We start from the raw sequence: 16,921 nt of genomic DNA, 5'->3' as shown, positions 1-16,921 counted from the left end.
GGGGGTGGGGGGTGGGGGGTCTTCATGTTTGGTCAGCAGAGGGCATTGTGACAGAGGGGAGGAAAGAGGAAAGTCAGGTGTTCTCTTAGTCACATTCAGCTCCAACCTGCTCCAGGCTTTTATCCACGAACGCTCATGTTCAGAGAAATGGGCCAACTGGTGCCGGGCCACGCTACCTTCACCTCAACCTTTTTAACCAACCCGTGTGAACGTGGAATAACCGGAGGAACCTGAAACCGGATGCTAGGGGTGGAGGAACACAGATGAGTGAAGTGCAAAGCAAAATGGTCCTTTTGGTTGCTGTGGCATTTACAGCAACCAAAGGACCAGACGCACTTTAGTGAAAGATTGGAGGTAGCATCTCACTGGGCGGCGACAGTCCCTAAAATGACTCAACTGTTTACAGGGGTTTGTGCTGTCCTCGCTTATGTCACGCAGTCTTGTTGCTTGAATACTGAACATGTTAAGAAAAAAAAAGTGAGTCAATTCTTAACATAAAAGTTGCCACAGGTGTCTCCAAACAGTCTTAAAGAGAACTAGAGCTGTTTGACATCTGCACGAGCTCTCCTCTGACAGAAAACATGTCCAGGTCTGAAATACATGCAGATGGGAAAAAAAAAGTAATGGTGTTAAGTGCACTCAAGTAAAATAAATCATAAACTTGCCTCTCTGAAACAGCCTACAGTTAGTATGTAACTGCCTATATGTACCTAACTATTGGTTTCTTTTTTTAATATATATATATATATATATATATATATATATATATATACATATACATATACATACACACACACATACACATACACATACATCCACTTTTTTTTAAATAATGATTTCATTACAATTATATTTAGACACAGTGGTGTCTTAATAATATAATTTCTCCCATTTTATTGCCCATTTATTTATTTTTTTATTGTCCTTTAAATTTTTTAACACTTTCACCTGTGTTTAAAAAAGTGCTATATGAATTGGGCTGATCTTGAGCCAGGTCAGGTACAACGTGGGTAGAGGTGGGGAAGGAAATAATGTGCATGGCCTGTAATGTAAATGTGTGAGTCGTGGACAAAAACAAACAGTGATTTTGAAAACTCTGCTGGACGGCTCACTGGTTGCAAAGACTCACAATTCAGCTACACCGCCAATGAAAATTCACTCATTTTCTTGCAATTTTGGATTGCAAACTAGTTTCCAACAGTTGTGGCCCAGTGGAACACCAGCAAATGTGGCAAAACAAACTCAAATTTCGAAACAAAGTTTACTGAGGACTTTATATGGGCCTGAATGTTCAAAGTGCGATCGTTAGCTGGATGTAATCAGACTGTTTGGGTCGAATCAGAGCCATTGTGAGCGCCTAAGAGACTGACTGATCTGAGCATGTCAGGGCCCTGGCCTAGTGTGGGCGGAAGCCTTGTCTGTGGGGGATGAGGGGGGAGACCTGCAGGAAGGGACCGGTGTACTGGGCACAGGTGGACAGCCTCGAACAGAGCGTGTTTAATTCCTCTACATGCACCTCAAGATCACAGCAAGAGTGAGCTAGAATATCGAGACAAAGAGAAGAGCTTTCATGCAAGAGATCTAAATCACAGTTACAACATTTCAAACAACTCAATCTGGAGGTTAAAGTCGAAGCCGCGGTGACGCGTGGGCGCGCCGAACGACAGCAGCAGAAGAGAAGCTTGGGGGAGAAAGCTGGCGAGCTCTCAAAACGACGGAGGCCCGATGGGCCGCCGTTCTTTTTGCGCCTCTTCTTCATCTTCAACCCTCAGCTCTGCTGGTTCTGCTGGCGATTTTTAGTGTAGCTTGTGAAGACAAAATTGTAATCGTTGAATTGAGCTAATTGGCGGTCAAGACGCTTGTAGCCCTCGAGTTTCATGGGAGAAGAGAAGACACTGCGACATTTGGAGCTCTGTGGGAGAAAAAACAAATACTAAATAACACTGCAGGGACAAATATAGATGAAAGGCCCTACAAGTGTGGATTTTACTATATGAACACACCTGATTGACAAAAAGTGTAGTCACGAATTTTCCTGGCTTGAACACTTCCACAACCTTTCTGATCAGTTCGTCGTACGACGTTTGGGAGAGGTTGGTTTCAAAGCTGACGTAGGAGAACTCTGGCTCCGGGGTGATGTGGATGGTCCAGTAAGTTCCCTGTACACGGCCACAGGCCAAGCAATGTTACCAGACATGTTCATGACAACCAGCACAACAACAACATTGTTACTCACATCAATCTTCATTCCATTCATTGAGTACCCACAAGGGTTGAACATTGTGGCGTCGATCACAGAACCTGGTATCAGGTCACGAATTCCACTCCTCTGAAACGAGACGCAAAGAAGACGGTCACCTCTTTTTACCCACCAACCTCCTGTGACCAACACCACCTCCCGCTGATTGGTACTTACACGAGTGACCTCACTTGCAGAAACACCATCTTTCATGTAGAACTGGTCCATACTGGCTGGATCGAGGTCGCTCATCAGAACTTCCAGTGTCTGATCTGCATGCTTGTTCTCCCAGTACTCTGGCAGATCCAGGGTGAACAGGTACCTGCGAGCAACGGGCCAAGAATAAGTCGGGCCATGACAGGTGAATCCATCAGAACGTGCGTACATTTTAAAAAAGTCAAACTCCCAGAAGACAGACCTTCTCAGCCACATTCAGTCTGGAGGCTGTACAGGAGGCACCACTTATCAGAAATGCTGCAGCAACACAGCAGACTCTACAACTAGCTGATTCATCTGTTCAGACACGAACACGGAAAGCTCTACAGCATTTTGTCATCAGCATCATTCTGAAGCATATCTAATAGTATCAGCAACACTGTGGATGGACAGAATCAAGTTCCAGTCTGTGGCGATCGCATGATGCTTACCAGCAGTCAGAGTTCAAACGTCCCATGCAGTAGGCTGCACCATCTGAGAGAAACAAAGGACAGATCAGCCACTGGTTTAAAGAAAACATTTTTTTATTTAATGCATCATCTGTTACATATATTTGAGTCTTAAAGGGGCACTCAACAAGCCAATCATAACTCACCAGTTTATAGTTATATTAAATTCTTCAACACAAAAACTGGGTTCCCACTTACAATAAAATGTTTTACATGTCGAGGACTGAAAAGATGCCTGCTGCATATCCGAGAGCCCGTTAATCTTCTTACAGCCACATACGGCACCATGCAGGGGCCTCTCTGTAACTATGTTCACTGATACATCAGCATATAAACTATGGATTTCTTTACTTTGTTCTTCACGCTTAAAACTGCATATAATTTGAGTCATATGATGAGATTATTATAATGTCTTTTCAATTAGATAACTAGGCACACTTCACAAAGAAACAAGCTACAGTAAGTGTATTACTAATAATAAAAGCTTAGTACCTTTTAACTAATAAATACCACTTTTTCATTTAAACTTATAAATTAAACTTTATGAGAACTTCTGAGAATCTAACAATTGGGTAATTTATAAAATATGACTCAAAGATGTTTGGAGTTTGTTAAATGACAATATTCAACACATATGACTAATAAATCCGTCTTAGTCACTAAGACTGTCTTATAGATAATGTGGAAAAACTACTCGTTTTGCTTTAGTTTATTTTAGACTGTACCCTTTTAGAAAACAATAGGGAATAGTCTGGAAATGCTTGTGATTACTTTCCCAAATTCCATACTTTTCCAGACTCCATGGGAATCCTGATTGTAAGGAGTCCCAGGATTTTCCATTTTATAACCCCTGACCTCTCCAAACTCTTCATTTACAGATTTCTTATATGATTTTTGGTCATTTGATACCAAAGTACAAACATTTACTGTAAATGTACAGTAGACTGTAGACAAAAGTCACCACTGGTCAGCACTGTTACCACCTATACCTTCATATATAGATTTTAATTTGGGTTTACATATGTGACAGTCCCCAACAAATGAAACAATTAACCATTACTGCCAAAAAGAGAAAACTGAAATCAGAGCCTTAAGACTTTAGCACATACAGAATTAATAAATCATTTAATGAGGGGGGAAAAATAAACTAATTTGATCATACTTGGGAAAATCTGGCTGAGAAAGTCCACTTCTTCCTGGAAGTTTCGATGAGGGAACTCTTGATGGGTTGGCTTCATAAAGTTCTTGCGGGAGTAGAAGAAATTCTGCCAGAAAACACGAACAGAGTCACTGGCACCACATCCACTATGCCCACACCAACATCAGCGAGTCTGAAAGGCTGAGTGTGACTAACCTCGATGGCGTCGAAGCCGCAGTACTCCCTGGCGAGTTCCAGTAGTGGCACCAGTGCTTGCAGTAAGAGGGTGGTTCCACATGTCTTCAAAATGAAACGTCTCTTGGAGACAAACATGCTACTCTCACTGCAAGTAAAGAGGAGACAAAAATGGTTTTAGAACAAACATTTCAACTACAACCACACTGTAAAGCTTTAGATCAAAAACAACCAAACAATTCATGATAAAAACTGACAAATTTCTGTAAAGTCGTGTAAAAAAGCCATCAGCTTAAAGACGACGGTCACCTAACAACTCTCATCAGGAAACAGCGAGCACTTACCTGAGTATATAAGCTTCCTGCTTGTCGGTCTTTGTCACACTTATGATCAAACAATGCACATTCTCCAAAAGTTTGTCCCACTCAAACCTAAACAGAAGAAGAAATGACAATTAAAGACCTTTGTATTTCTCTTGGATTTTTATTTGAACATGAAACATTAGTTAACTAGTTATGCAATTAAATTTACTGCAGGAAGATATTCAGCTTCTTCAGTTTGTACTGTAGTAGTAGCAGCAGTAGTAGTGTAAGTTTAATGTCATGTCAGCATCAATAGCAATGAGTTATAATAAACACAGCTTATTTCAAATAAATAAATGGTAAATCATTTAAGTATTTTTTATATGAATATTTATAGAAATTGGAGAACTTTCTGCGGTGGAACCTTAATCAAAAACACTGCTTTGATAGTAAAAATGTTGTCCTGTGGCACTAAAGCACTAAGGAAAGTAAAACATTTATGATGTTCTGTTGGGAAACAAAACCAGCTAATGCTGAAGGGATGCACAATGGTTTGTGGACTGAAAGAAATGTGCCTTTATTTGACATGCAAATGCTACATTTTACATCAGGATGGGACAATAAGCTGTTTAAAGCAAAAATCGTCGCCGCACTCGGACGTACGCAGCCACTGATCTGTTCAATAACAAAGGCTGCTGTCCCGACCTCCCCCCCTCCCATCGGCCACAGGCAGCACTCAAAAACAGCTGCAGTGCAAAAGCAGCTGCGTCACATTTTCAAATACAACCTTGGAAGGAGAACAGCCCGGGGCCTATTCACAGCTCGGCCTCGACAGGATCGAGAAAGCTCGCGAGAAGAGCTCAGAGCTCAGTGGGGAATGTACTAGCACCACGCACTTCCCTGACCTCCCTGCTAGCTTCTGCTCCATCCCAGATCATCTTAACAACATCACACTGGAAGGAGTTTGACTGTAAACGTGTGAAAAATACTTCTTAGCATTTTTAGAAATCCAAGAACTCCTCATTTATAAATAGCTATAAAGTGCTTTAAAAAGTCCAAAACAAAGCATACTGCTTCTCCTTTTGCTTGGAGACTTCAGGGAACCTCACTGAATTGGACTAATTACTGCAGTTAACAGGTCGGTCAGTCAAAACTGTGCTGCTGCTTCAGTTGCACAGGGCTCATTTACACACAATTAAATAAAGCCAGCATGGGAGTGGCTTGTAAAGAAAAGCATGTTGATGTTATTCAATTTGCATTATATCATTATGTCAACGTAGCTGCTGTAGGTAAAATGCACATGTAGTGAGCTGCTGGCTGTCTCCCCGGTAAACTACTAACAAGTTCCCAATAGCCCATTTAGACAATATGGTCAAACAGGTTTTGTACAGAAGATGATATGGATTGAGAGGTTATAGCCAACTGTAAAAATTACCAATATTATTAAAGATGATTCATTTTGGTGATCATTTTTACTGGCTCACTGCACTACTAATTTCAAATTACTGAGGATGGGAATCTTTAGGCACCTTGCAATCTGATTAAAACTCAAAGGGCTGGGATGTGATTATAAAACGAATATTGATGCATTTCCAGGATCTTGAAACTTAGGTTTTTTTGTACATGGTCGATTTATATATTTTTATGTATAATAAACAGCACGCAATAACATGTCAAAAAAACCTTATTATAGGGTGCTGCCTAACAATTAGCACAGACTAACTTAATACTAAAAACAGCACAGAAAAGAGATACCATTGTTTTTAGCCCACTCCGTGCTCATTAAAATCAAGGATTTAATTTACAAAAACTACTGTCAACACCATTTTAAACCCATGCTGTTTTGTGGTTCACCGTTTCACACCGAGCGACACAAGAAGCTGCAGCAACATGTTTGACTTCCCAGCTTCATTCCACAGCGCCAAAGTTACTGGAGACGTGGGTCGCTCCAGTTTCAGAGTGGAATGTACACTGAAGGCTAATTCTGGATGCTCAGCAGGATCAAACTTCCACACATAAAAAAAGACCAGATTAAACTGCCAGGTACTACCAGGAATGGTTCATTCATATGCAGAAGACATGCTTCACCAACGTGCTACAGACCAAGATGATATTATTTAGATGATATTATTTACTACTTCTGACTGAAGTGCAAAACAAGCTCCAGTTTGTCACATGCTTGCTAAAAAAAGGGGGCATTAAATGATTAACCAATGATATGGCCTGAGGGGTCTGAGAAAAGCTGTTTGCCAAGTAGGTGTGTTGCTGCACAGGTGATTCACAAACAAAAATGATCAGGTTATGCAACTTGAGGAAGTTCGAGCATGTGCAGCCAACAGAGCTCTGAAGTGCCATATTTCATTTTTGCTCTTTAAATTAAAAACCCTAAATAAAATTAGGTGGTTCAAACCAATGTTCTAAACCTCCTGAATTTGCTTCACAGACATTGAAATCCAGCCTTGACTGCTGAAAGAGAACCTGACGGTAAGAAAAGCACAGTTTGGAGTATGTGAGTGTCCATACTGTGTGGCCTTTGGGACAGCTGCCCTTCGCAGTCACTTGAGACAGACCATGACCCACAGAACCCACAGGAGCAGAGGTAATGTGAGAAAGCTTCACATTTCTGAATCAGACGCCCTTGTGGACTTATTTGGACACTGGCTGGTATCCAGCGAGCCTGATCCACTGACTGTGTCCGTCTAAGCTGATAATCTGCCCTCTGGCTGTAAATTAATGCCGGTCCTCATTCACCCGAACAGCCACAATTCTCTCGTTCACAGACTTGTGTAATCTGGTTAATGACCAGTAAAGGCTGCAAATTCAGCCCGTAACCAAGCCACGGGCTAGCGGTTTTAACAATATTCTACAGAAAGGTTGTTCAAGTGATGGATTAGTTTGACAGAATGTATGAAAGTGAAACTTCGGTCCAAACATGTGAGTTATGATGAGCTGTGGAGGAGCCAAATCAGCCAATTTTTATTTTATATTCATCTCTAATGTCACTGCACCATCGTAACATCAAATTTTATCTCAATAGCTGCAAAACTGACTGAATCATGGCCAGTTTTTGTTGTTTTTAAAGGCCAGCTGGCTGTTGTGGACATTTTGTGGTGGCTTTAAAAATGGCATTCAGCAGTAGAGGTGCATTTGGCGCTTATTTCCTTAAAGTCTCAATGAAATCTGTTCAGTGGTTTCAGAGATATTTCGCTAACAGAGTTGATGCCAAACACTTAACAGAATCTGTCATCCACACCAAATCTTAGGTTACATCTGTAAAACGGGTTGAGTTACAGACAGTTTTATTTTTCTTTTTGGTTGTGGCAGCCATTTTGAATCAGGTGGTTTCATTGAAATCTGTCCAGTGGCTCATGAGAATTTAGTAAAAAAAAAAAAAAACAGACATTAATGTTTGCTTTCACCTTCTAACCGCAGGCATTACATCCAGGTGTTTCCCCTGAAGGCACTTTAATAATAATTTAAACAAACAAAAAAAACAGTGAGCACTGTTTCACTTTAATACCAACTTGGTTTCAGTTTCTCCCAATCTCCTGAAGAATGTGGCGAGATGAGAATTTTGTGGCATAAAAAATACTAAGGCAAAGGTCAAAGGGTTCCTCCCCCATCCTCCATGTGGATCTTTCAGAAAATGTCCCATCCTCCTCATTCTGAGCCAGTCAGAGGCCTGGGAGGGAGGGAGCTCTTTAACCAATCACAGGAGCTGGGAGGGGAGAGCCCGCATGGCTGGAAACGTGACCTGAGCAGGGGTGGCAGCCACTTTGAGTCAAACCTACACAGCACCTATTTAACACCAGAGTTACTGGGCTGATGACTGGAGGGGGGGGGGGGCTTTCATTGTTACTGGACCTCAGCAGTGTTAGTAGGAGCAGCACAGGACATCCACATCTTCCTGTCAACAAAAACCAAGGGAAGACTTTAAGTGAGGTGCAAACCGTGGCCATATTTCGGTCTCCAGTGCTTCTGGAGCCTGTTCGGGGAGGCCATGTTGGAGAAGACAGTGACCGCCACCGAAGCAGCAGACGGGAGCACCACATGCTTCGCGCCCCCTCCCCCTCCGACTGGCTGCTGCTGAATGACGCAGGGAAAAATAACCCGTCTCCTTCAGCATTAAAATAAACCAAAAAAAAACAACGCGCTTTCTCAAACCTGACTGAAATGTCTCGTTACGTTTTTTACCACCTTGAACAAACATGACCACATGACGAGGAGGCGAAAAGATGTCCGCGTGCGCACTATAATTTAGGATACAAAAAAAAGTCAAACCCATCTAACCTAACAATGGCAGCCAAACTAACCTGACAGGTAACGGAATGAATGCCGCATTTAAATACAATGATTAGTGTAATATTAAATGAACCCAATAAGAAGGGCAAAGTAGAGGTTTAAAATGTTTTCTTCCAGGAAGTAATGTGGGTTAGCCAGCGTGATCCTGTCAAGCTGGCTAACCCACGTTATAAGCCCCTCCACCAGTTACTTTTACGAAGCGAAGAACTACAGGAGCATTAAAATATTTCTAAACCAAATTAAAATTAGGAATGAATGACTCAGCTCTAAAGTGACACAGTTAAAGGGGAGGTGGCCATTTTCATTGACGGTGTTAGCCAACTTGTTGGTGCTGTGTTGTTAGGCCGACTGGTTTACTTCCTAGCTAACCACTTAAACATTATATAATATTCGTGCCTACGGAAAATAAGATTTTATTACGTTTAGTTGGATATTTATCACCAGAAGTGAAGTAATGAAAGTCAGACGTGGAGGGGATCTCCACCTACGGCTACTACGCTAGACTGAGTGGACTGAGTATACTGAAAGGATTCAAACCTTGGGATGGTACGGAGGTCCCCGGTTCCTTTGGTCTCATCCTCCCGAGAGAACCACACCTCCAACAGCTTCTCGGTCCCCTCGAAGAAATGTGCACCGTTATCCTCCATCATGAGACAACAGACACCCAACAAAAAAAATGGTAAACGTCGCTTACAACGTTTGTAGCTCAATAAAATTTTCCTCGATTAGCTACAATTTGTTGAGGTACAGTCCTTTTGAGTAATTTAGATGTTGATTTTCTTGAGTTACCGCGTTCCCTTTTGCAGAGAATACCGTTAGCGAGCGCTAGCTAATATCGCCGGCCATACTGTGTAAAGCGCCCGAATGAACCTCGCGCGGTGATTTTATTTGGCCATCGCAACTACGTCAAACCTAAACCAACCAATCCAGAGGCCAATCATTTATGATTGGTCCAGGAACCTATCAATCAGAAAGTAGCGAAGTGTTTTATCACGTGACATTCGACTGCTACTTCAAAATAAAAGACAGTAGGCTATAATTCTTAAGAACAGTATAATAACATAATCAAAATAATTTGAAAATGCTAAATAAATATACGGTTTTAATGTATAAATATTGTTTGACATTAGTGATATGTTCACGTACATTTGCTTATGTACATGTGGAGTATCATATACAGATTTAATATTCAAAGAAATACAAAATGTTGACTCATATTTATACACGAGCATACATAGAGCTGTATACATAGAGCTGTACAAGAAAAAGTAAATTGAAGGTGAATGTATTAGTGTATTATTATTATTATTATTATTATTAAGATCAAGAAAGAAGTCGCTTGTCTTACAATTAAAGTCTTTCATAAATTCAAACGTCCGAGCTGTATTTTCGAAGAGCGTCCAAGGGAACGCAAAGTGCAACAAACCGCAACGAGAAGCGCGGGTTGTAGTTTTTCTCGAGTCATGCTTTACAAAGTAGCAAAAGGCGGGTGTTGCTCCAAAAGACTACATTACCCAGCGAGCTTTGCGCGCCAATTAGAAACGTCAACGAACCAGTGAACATTAAGCGGAGCAGACCAAAATCCCAAACAAGGAAATGGTGGGGGAATAAAACGAGCAGATTATTTAATTAATGCATGTAATAATTAATATTTTATTTTATTGTAATTTAAGACGTATTTATGGGTTAAAATGGATTACGACTTCAAAACAAAGCTGGCAGCCGAGAGGGAGAGAGTGGAAGATCTGTTCGAATATGAAGGTTGCAAAGTGGGTCGAGGCACCTACGGGCACGTTTATAAAGCTAAGCGCAAAGACGGGTAAGATAACAGGACGTTGTTGTTTTTGTTTTGTTCCCTGACATTCGGCTGATCGCAGGGTGCATTTTGTGAACACACGTCTCTCATATGTGTTGAACGGAGCGTTAGATTTGAACCTCCCCGAAGCGATAACCCGTGTCTCAGTGTTTTTGTTTTCATGTAACGCACGCACTCATTCACCAACGGACCCCCTTCCACACACACACTCACACTCTCTCTCTCTATCTCTCTCTCTCTCTCTCACACACACACACACACACACACCTCCTCTCTTTCCTCCTCCTCCTCCTCCTCCTCTTCTCACCTAACACCCAGAACAACACATTAAAGCCGCTGTAGCTGTTTATTTTTTCTGACAAGTCTCTGTTTGGTGGTGTCAGTGAACGTAGCTCGGTGTGTTTGAACGCAGCGGAGGGGACTGGTGTCATTTCAACACATCCTGGCTCTTCGGCTGGTCTTCGTGGCTCCAGTTTTGTTGTGCATTGAATGTCAAACTTTTTTTTAGACACACAGTTGATTAGTAAAGTCTTCCTTTGTTCTTGTGAAGCAAAAGACAGTCCCACTTCAAACACATTGCATATTACAGCAACAGGAAGAGGGACAGATACTTGGAAAAATATTTGTCCCTCTTGGTATTCTTTCTGTTTTGTTGCTTTACAGCTTGGGCTTTAGATGGATTAATAATTTGTTTGTAACAAATCTACAAGAAATACTTTACCAAAAATAGATTAGTGGTGCGTGCATAATGCATTAATTCCCCCAAAACTCAGCCCTTTCTGTCCCCACCTTCTGCAGTATTTCCAACAGCAAGAGTCTTCTTGTCTTGGTCCATCTAACTTCTGGACTTTTTGTTTGTTCTTCCTGACCAAACTGCTGCAGCTCCTTCAGGTTGGATGGGTGCTGCTTGTGTCCAACAATCTTTAAATCAAACCAGAGATTCTCACTTGGACTGAGGTTTGGACTTTGACTGGACCACTCCAGGACATTTAACTGGTTGTCCTTAAACCACTGGAGTGTTTTTTTAGCGGTGTGTTTAGGGTCACTTTCCTGCTGGAAATGTAGACTTCTGTTCCAGTCTCACATTTCTAGAAGACTCAAACAGGTTTTCATCAAATGTTTTTCATTTATTTTGCAGCATCCATTTTGCATCCATTTTCTTTAAATGTACTCTTTATAAAGTATAAATTCAATTAAAGCAACAGGTTGAATCTGCTGAAAATCAAGTAGAAGCTTGAGTCACATGATTGGCCTACGTTAGGCTGGCTGTGGTCTAAAACAAAGGTAAACAAATATGGTGGAATCAGACAAGCGCAGAATCTCAGAGGAGATGTGGAAATATAAGAGTGAATCTGGAGCTAAACGCAAAAGAAAAGTGAAAGAACGAGTAAAACAACTGAAAAGAATAAAATATCAGGGATCAAGCTGGGTGGTTAATAGCTCAGCATTCACCGGCAGTGGCTGGGTTTCGAACCCCCAGCCTTCAAATTGGAGAATGGCCACCCTACTCTGAGTAAGGCCATCTAGTGGGTGGGGTGGCCCAGTATAACCATTTATCAGTACACCAAAATGTTGGACTTCTCAATCCCAAACAGCTCTTTCATGGACATCGTCATTGTTGGCCTATCTTTAGTTACTTTGGCATTTTTTGTAGGTAAACAAACACACGTGATAGTGATTTTTCACATGATTTTTATTTTTTTGTCAAAATTACAAGGAGCCACTGCAGAGTGGCTGAACAGCCACATGTGGCTCCAGAGCCGCAGGTTGCAGACTCCTGATCTAGGTTAAAAAGTAGGAAAGTTAGGGTTGGGGGTGAACAACGTTGTTGTTCGTCCAGTGATTGCTTTCTGAGAGTTTTATTCAGATCCATCCAGTGATTCATGAAGTGTTTGCTAACAGTACAAAAAAAAGCACCCACACATACATGCAAAAACATTATCATTCCAACTTGGCCTTCAGCCGTGGGCGAGTATGTGAATCAATTTTCCAGTTACTTGTGACTTACAAAAGAAAACTGCAACCCTAGTGTTACATCAGTATCAGGGACCTGAGTTTAAGTTCTCAGTTTGTAAAGGAAAGTAAAGTGGGATCAGTGCCCTCTCACCCTACTGTTCATCACAGAGGTGTAAAGCTGAGTCGGGGCTGCAGGCGGTGTCTTATTGAACGCTCCAACAATACGAGCATATTAGAGATGTGATGAGAGGTCAGAGGTCAACTCAGTCAGGTCAGCAGCTGTAGCACCTGAGAAGACGGGGAGCCAGTAACATCCTGAGTGTTATTTCAGATCTTACATCCAGCACAGTGTGTGCACCTCTTTCTTAAAATGCTGAACAAAGTCATCAGGAAATACAGTGACATGTCTAAAATATTTAGTATTTTACTTCAACGACTCGTGGCAGTTTTGGGATCCTTGAACCGACTTCTTGCATTTTTATTCATTTATATTTTGTAAACAGAAGCTCCTCTGAAGAAAAATACAGAGGTGCTATATTATCAACTGCTGCCGAAGGCGAAAGGGTGATACTGTTTTTGCCTGTGTCTCTGTGTGTATTCATTTGTCTGTTCTGTTAGAACAACAATTTATGAACCAGTGGAAGGATTTTCATGAAATTTTCACAAAGTCATCGTCCGACGTACATCTGGAACTGATTAACTTTTGGAGTCAAACAGATTCAAAATGGTTGCCATTGCAAACTGATTGTTAATTCAACCAATTTCACAGATATTGAGCTAAAATTTAGAATGGTAGTAGCTGAGAGTCATCATTAACACATACTCTGAGAGCATAATGCGCATAATGTCATTTACAAAGTTTGACTAAAACAGCTATAACTCCATTCCTTCTCATTATAAGAGGATCTTAATTTAAAAATCTGTCATGAAAGGCAATGGACAATGTAATTTCTTTTAAGATATGCTTGGCCTTTAATTACTTGGTGTTATTTTTTTTTTGCCCATAAAATACAGAAGGATGAGGTGCAATATCTCAGAAATAGCTTTGTGCAGTGCTGCTGACATACTCCCTGGAAGGAAAAGAGCACTGTCTGCATTTAAGCCTGTGAATAAGTAATAGCATCACACAGAGTACTGCAGGGATGAAAAGGTTTTAGGTTACAACAAGTGTCGTGAGTAGCTTCATGTTCTCTAAAGAACCATGTGGGAAGACAAAAAAACCTCTTACTCTGTTTTCAAGGGGTGAGAAGGTTGCTGAAACAACTGAAATTGGGCTAAAAACCAGGAAAGTTAACAGTGAACCGTCAACTCTGAGGCAAAACTGTGGCAGAAAAACATCCTGGATGATAACGATTGAAGGTCACTGAAACGTTCAGTGAAATCTAAATGATATATTCACCAGCAGAATGCATGTTAAGGGATCATTGTGAAATAAGAGCTTTTCCAGTATTTATGAGTAGCTTTAAGAAAATTTCTTGTTTGTACAGCTAATTAAACAACTGTAAAGCTTTGGAAGCAATGGGTGTGTCAGAAGAAGAGTGATGGATGAAGTGAGATGTACATCATGTCTAACCTGTGGGAAAGGGTTCTGATCTGAGGTGGCTTTAATTGATCAGGTCTGTTATGTGCCCCCAAAATACAGTTGACTGGCTATCCGAATATACTGAATGACCAGCTTTTAATTCATGTAAAGGCACTCCAATGAGCCAAAATGTAAATTTATAATCAAGTCTTTTTGCCTGATGTAACTGCAAGGTCAAAGCTGATTATTGTACATCAGGCAAAGGTGGTCATAAAAAGGTGTCTGTGAGTGTGTGAAAATGTCTGTCTTACAAAGAAATGCAAAACATGTTGCTACAAATTCCATTTAACAGTGGCTCACATCTGACTCATTTAAATGGACAAAACACCATTATTGGTATTGATTACACCAGTGTTTTTACTGGCAGAATGAGGTCAGTTAAATCTTTGCTAACACCGCCGGGCTAAAAACATCTAAGTCGGTTCATTGTGTAACTACTAGTTTAGCCTTCAAACCTATGATCTCAGCTGTTTTCAAATACTTCAATAGTACAGCTAAAAATAAAGTGTTCTGCAGCAAGTGGAATCTGGAGAGCTGCTGCTGCTGTCTGATAGAGCTTTTGCCTGGATTATATTCTCAGGGGCTGCAGGTAAGGCTCAGGGGAGGGAGGGCATCCCTTACTCCCAGTGAGCCTATCCTCTAAAGCACAGGTGTCAAACTCCATTCCTGGGGGGGCCGCTGTCCTGCATGTTTTAGATGTGTTCTTGCTTTTAAAAAACGGGTTTAAATGGTTGACTTGTTGCCACGCTTCTGGAGAACTTGATGATTTGGTGAGGAGTCAAACCATTTGAATCAGGTGTGTTGGAGCAGAAAAACCTAAAACTTCCAGGACAGCGGCCCTCAAGGCCTGGAGTTTGACACCCCTGCTCTAAAGTGTATTAAAATGGGAATCATTTTTTCTGTCCCCTGTACATGCAGTGCTAGATATGAGTATTAAGGTACCTCGTATTTTTAATGTTTGCTCACTTCACACCCAAAACTTGAGAAATACACACTATGTTGCCATAAGTATTTGCTTGTCTCTCTTTAAATTCAACTTGAGCGACACCCCATTCTTAATCCATAGGGTTTAATATGATGTTGGCTTACCCTTTGTAGCTTCAACTCTTTTGGAAAGGCTTTCCACAAGGTTTAGGAGTGTTTATGGAAATTTCTGACCATTCTTCCAGAAGCTCATTTGTGAGGTCAGACACTGATGTTGGACAAAAGGCCTGGCTCACAGTCTCTGCTCTAATTCATCCCAAATATGTTCTATCAGATTGAAGTCAAAATTGTGCTGGCTAGTCAAGTTCTTCCACACCAAACTTGCTCATCCATGTCTTTATGGACCTTGCTTTGTGCACTGGTGCGCAGTCACGTTGGAACAGGAAGGGGACATTCCCAAACTGTTCCCACAAAGTTTGGAGCATGAAATTGTCCAAAATGTCTTGGTATGCTAAAGCATTAAGAGTTCCTTTCACTGGAACTAATGCCCCTTTTACACGGGCTCTAAAGGTCCCGGCTCCCCTCTACTCTGCTTGCTTTGCGCGCGTTTCCATCAGCATTTTTTTTAGGCTGTTCCCTGCTTTTTTGGTCCCTGCTTCAGAGTAGGGCCAGCCGAGTCTGCCTTGCTTCGTGGGCGGCGCAAGCTTAGCTCCTGTTCACTCATTGGTCGTGGGTGTGACCAGATGCAAGCATAAAGAGCAAACAGTAGGACTATAAACAACAGCGTTAGCTTACCCTGCAACGTTTATGCCGTCTGTCCCCCAGCTGAAGGCGCTGTAAAGCCTGAAATCTCCGGCAGATAACAGCTGTCCTACTCCGCGCAACAATCACAGCATCCAGAGCATTTCTTCCACTGCGCCTCTCTTCCTGAAGTCTCAGGAGAATCCCCATAAGTTTAAAATAACAGCAACAACACAGGGCCAACGCTGTCCATAGCGCTTTCGTTGTTTACACAACTTGCGCCATGTTTTCGTAGCCCCCCTGCCCCCCGCAACACAAGGAGGCATTCCTCTGCTACCGACCAAACTGGCCAGTGTAGACGTGATGCATTCTTTATAGAGCCGAGCAGACGAGAGTGGAGTAGAGTGGGACTTCTGAATTAGAGCCCGTGTAAAAGGGGCATAAGCGGCCAAGCCCAACTCCGAAAAAACAACCCCACACTATAACCCCCCCTCCACCAAACGTTACACTTGACACCTTGCAGTCAGAAAAGTACCATTCTCCTGGCAACTGCCAAACCCAGACACGTCCATCAAATTGCCAGACAGAGAAATGTGATTCCTCACTCCAGAGAACACGTCTCCACTGCTCTAGAGTCCAGTAGCGGTGTGCTTTACCCCACTGTATCTGACGCTTTGCACTTGTTGATGTAAGGCTTGGCTGCAGCCAGCCATGGAAACCCATTCCATGAAGCTTTCTGCTCTGTTCTTGAGCTAATCTGTAGGCCACTGTCAGAAGGTGGGGATATGGCGGCGAACCCAGAACGCAGACTCATGGTGAAAGATAAAGAAAACTAATTTATTCCATAAATAATAAACAAAAGGCTGACGTGGCAGCAAAACTTAACAAAGACAAAATCCAAAAACCAGAAGCGAAGGCATGACAAGGATGAACAGTAAGGAGCAGGCAAAGCGGAATGATCCAGTGAGAGGTGAATGAGAATGACCAGTTTTTAAAGACAGAGGATAATGAGGAAAATGGACACAGGTGAGTGAGACTGATTACAAGCAGGTGGAGATGGG

General features: G+C 41.8%; 2 protein-coding genes across 3 annotated transcripts in view; one reads left to right on the top strand and one right to left on the bottom strand.

The window, feature by feature from the left end:
• Positions 1 to 446: 446 nt before the first annotated feature.
• On the bottom strand, positions 447 to 9,710 carry amd1 (adenosylmethionine decarboxylase 1). The gene is made up of 9 exons (XM_017434124.3): positions 9,379 to 9,710; positions 4,582 to 4,668; positions 4,259 to 4,385; positions 4,067 to 4,169; positions 2,887 to 2,929; positions 2,417 to 2,561; positions 2,237 to 2,329; positions 2,004 to 2,159; positions 447 to 1,912 (listed from the first exon to the last, which is right to left on the bottom strand). Exons 1-9 carry the CDS (start codon positions 9,489 to 9,491, stop codon positions 1,769 to 1,771), a joined length of 1,011 nt encoding a protein of 336 aa, XP_017289613.1. The 5' UTR covers positions 9,492 to 9,710; the 3' UTR covers positions 447 to 1,768.
• Positions 9,711 to 10,386: 676 nt separating this feature from the next.
• The window catches only part of cdk19 (cyclin-dependent kinase 19), an 89,055-nt gene continuing 82,520 nt past the window's right edge, over positions 10,387 to 16,921 (top strand). Inside the window, exon 1 of one of the 2 annotated variants that reach the window (XM_037981612.1) lies at positions 10,387 to 10,660. In XM_037981612.1, coding sequence (XP_037837540.1) covers positions 10,533 to 10,660 — 128 coding nt within the window. In that variant the 5' untranslated portion in view covers positions 10,387 to 10,532. The remainder of the gene's footprint in view (positions 10,661 to 16,921) is intronic. The other variant, XM_017434125.3, reaches the window with a different exon arrangement.

The sequence above is a fragment of the Kryptolebias marmoratus genome, linkage group LG19 (assembly GCF_001649575.2).
Source record: "Kryptolebias marmoratus isolate JLee-2015 linkage group LG19, ASM164957v2, whole genome shotgun sequence".
Lineage (NCBI taxonomy): Eukaryota > Metazoa > Chordata > Actinopteri > Cyprinodontiformes > Rivulidae > Kryptolebias > Kryptolebias marmoratus.
Note: the sequence above shows the minus strand (reverse complement) of the source record. Positions and strands in the feature narration are given on the sequence as shown.